General features: G+C 39.0%; 1 protein-coding gene across 1 annotated transcript; it reads right to left on the bottom strand.

The window, feature by feature from the left end:
* Positions 1-277: 277 nt before the first annotated feature.
* On the bottom strand, positions 278-1,844 carry LOC102747153 (NXPE family member 4). The gene is made up of 2 exons (XM_081811324.1): positions 861-1,844; positions 278-356 (listed from the first exon to the last, which is right to left on the bottom strand). The coding sequence occupies exons 1-2, from the start codon at positions 1,541-1,543 to the stop codon at positions 278-280; spliced, it is 762 nt and encodes a 253-aa protein (XP_081667450.1). The 5' UTR covers positions 1,544-1,844.
* Positions 1,845-2,972: the final 1,128 nt, after the last annotated feature.

The following is a 2,972-nucleotide window of genomic DNA, read 5'->3' as shown; positions in this document are numbered from 1 at the left end:
GTTATGATGTGGGGAGGGAAACACCTAGGTGTAGAGAGTTTTGATATTTGAAGGTTATTGTGTTGGATGAGCGGTAATCTGTTGCCTGATAAATAGATTAATGATGAGTTAAAATTACTAAAACAGGTTTATGATATCCTAGTGATTCCAATCATTTATTCACTTGGGCTCACCACAGAGAAGCCTGATGTGTAGAGTACCAATAGGACTGATAACAGTGAACAAGTCCACCAGAAGAAACCCTTTAAATGAGTTTAGTGCTAAACACCACCCATCATCACAGGGAGAACTTACTGTTGTTGCATTTGGAGACATTAATGGCATTATTTTCCATAATCTCTACACCCACATTTGACCTTAAAGAGACAGATACAGAAATTAATCTGCAGGTGACCCCAAAGATCAGGAAACACAAGAAGCCACATTACTAATTGCTTCAGTTATTTCTTAGTGCTGATAACTGACTACCTTACCCAGAGTTCCAGGCCAATGATTAAATTTCCCTTCCTTTGCTTATTAGTCCAGGGGGTACAGATGCCTAGAAGGTGTGCAAGGTAATTTATTGAGGTGCAGTAAGAATATATATTTGAGCACACACTTACGTGTATGTTTCTCATTCCCCTTCAATTTTTATTCTGTTTGTATATCTTTTTGTTTCAATGATAAGGGTTAAATATCCAAAAAGACTGGGGATGACTGGAATGTAAACACTGTCCCCAAATGAATTCACAGATTTTTTTCTAAAATGGCTCTTCACAGAGTCCCAAAACTGATATATTCATAGCACTTTCCTTTGGATCAACATGGAGGCTAAATCATTACCATATTTTCCCAGGGAGTCTCCAGAAATAATTATTTACCTTTCAAAGAGGCTCCATTCTTGTCTGCTAAGATAAGAAACATCCGTGTTTTTGGATTGCATGTGAGTGAGTGCAGCACAGGGCATGTGCTGAGGTCTCACACAGTATAAGGCTTCTTGGTCCTGAGCATCCAGGTACTCACACAGCTCAGCACTGGAGTTTAAAACCAGGGCACAATCAGTATTGACATGGGAGGTGCCACTGGCAAACTGGCCTGTGAAGATCACCCTGTCATAGCCTTGGTTCCTTGCCCTCCAGAGAGCCGACACTCCTTCACTGGGGTGGATGAGCAGGATAGACAAAGAGACCCAGCCCTCCCAGAAGAGGGTGAAACTGACAAGGTAAGTGCCGTTGTTGAAGTCTGTCACCTTTCCTGAAGCACCTGCCTTCAGCGCTGGGGAGGACATCCTGGCCCTCAGGAAATCCCCGCCATATTCCTTCCTGCGTTCCAAGTGGTCCCTCACCTCCAGGAGGATGTCTAGCTGATCCCCCCTGCAGTAGGTGTCTCGAGAGTGGAGGATGGTGGCTGTGCTGGGTGCAGCACTGGTGGTGGTGTTCATGTGGGTAAAAGGTCTGGGGGGGATCAGCTGGTCTAGTTTGTCCATGATTCTCTTTATTCTTAGCTCAGTCTCTGCTGATGAAACTACTGGATGCAGTGGTAATTCAGGACTTGAGGACTTCATGATAAAGTTCCAGTGATGGAGGGAGATGGGCAACTTAAGTGCAGTCCATATCTGAAATGATAATGAATACAATAAAGAATATAGAGACTGTTTTATGTAATATAATAATTTTTGGTAAGTTAGCCAACTTTGATCTTTTATATAATAATGGGAGATATAAAATAAAATGATATTGAGATTTTATTATCATATATGTTTCATGGGCAAAATAATTTGGTGGTGGAACTCCATTTTTCACTGGCTGATATATTTTGGGTTCTAGAATCTTCTTCCTTAGAGTGGTGACGATAAAATACACCTTTGCTGGGCAGTTGTGAAGACGTGGAAAAATGTTTTTTAACTGCATAGCACACAACAGATGTTTACCGTTCTATTATTTTTTAATCTTAAAACTAGAATTCAGTCATTAAAAAAATCCTTAAGAAAATGTTTAAGATGCATGGGGCTTTTATGTAAAAATATGATTATTTTTTTCTATTTGGTATTTTGTATGTTGCTTAAACATCCTATGATATTTATTAGTATTTTTCAGATTGTTTTAGTTAACTTAGGAGATAATAAACATAGGCTTACAAAAATATTTATTTTCTAATCATAAATTAACACTGATTATTAAAAATGGGAGAATGCCAAACTGTATAGGAAACAAAAATCAGTGACAATTATGACAACCATAATTGGTTGAATCTGTCATAATTGATAACTACTGTTAACATTTTGGTGATTTTTCTTTCATTCTCTATATGCTATTTCACATGATTGTGAACAAACCGAATATTACCAATGAATTTTGATATTTTTAAAAACAGTGTTGTTAAAAACTCCACCTTATGTCACTGGCTCACATAGTATTCCAGCCTATGGATACAGCTTAATATTTTACATATTCCCACCTTTTTGGACATTTATTACACTCAACTTTTCTCTTGCTTATACTTCAGTATAAATGTTTTGGTATAAATCTTTGCAATCCAGGTTATTTGTAAGAACTCAGAAATAGAATTATTTTGATCCAATGTGGTGAACACTGTTAAAGGCCTTTCTTTTTTTAATTTATTTGTGAGAGAGAGAGAGCATGTGAGCACAAGCAGAGGGAGCGGCAGGCAGAGGGAGAAGCAGGTTCCCTGCTGAGCAAGAAGCCCAGTGTGGGACTTGATCCCAGGACTCGGGGATCATGACCTGAGCCAAAGGCAGATGCTTAACCGACTGAGCCCCCCGGACATCCCAACACTGGTAAAGGTCTTAATATACACTATGAAATTGTTTTCCAGAACAATTCTCCTGCAGATAACAATGATAAACTTTAAACCATAAAGAAAGAAAATCTCCACAAGCACTGGAGAGTGACCGCCATAAGCAGATGGGACACTGGAGCGAAGTTGAAACTTGGAATAAGGAACAGCACTGGACTTGTATTATAAGGGGTGCT

The sequence above is a fragment of the Leptonychotes weddellii genome, unplaced genomic scaffold (genome assembly GCF_054177405.1).
Source record: "Leptonychotes weddellii isolate Sample4059 unplaced genomic scaffold, ASM5417740v2 HiC_scaffold_7027, whole genome shotgun sequence".
Lineage (NCBI taxonomy): Eukaryota > Metazoa > Chordata > Mammalia > Carnivora > Phocidae > Leptonychotes > Leptonychotes weddellii.
This window is presented reverse-complemented; position numbering and strand designations above follow the sequence as displayed.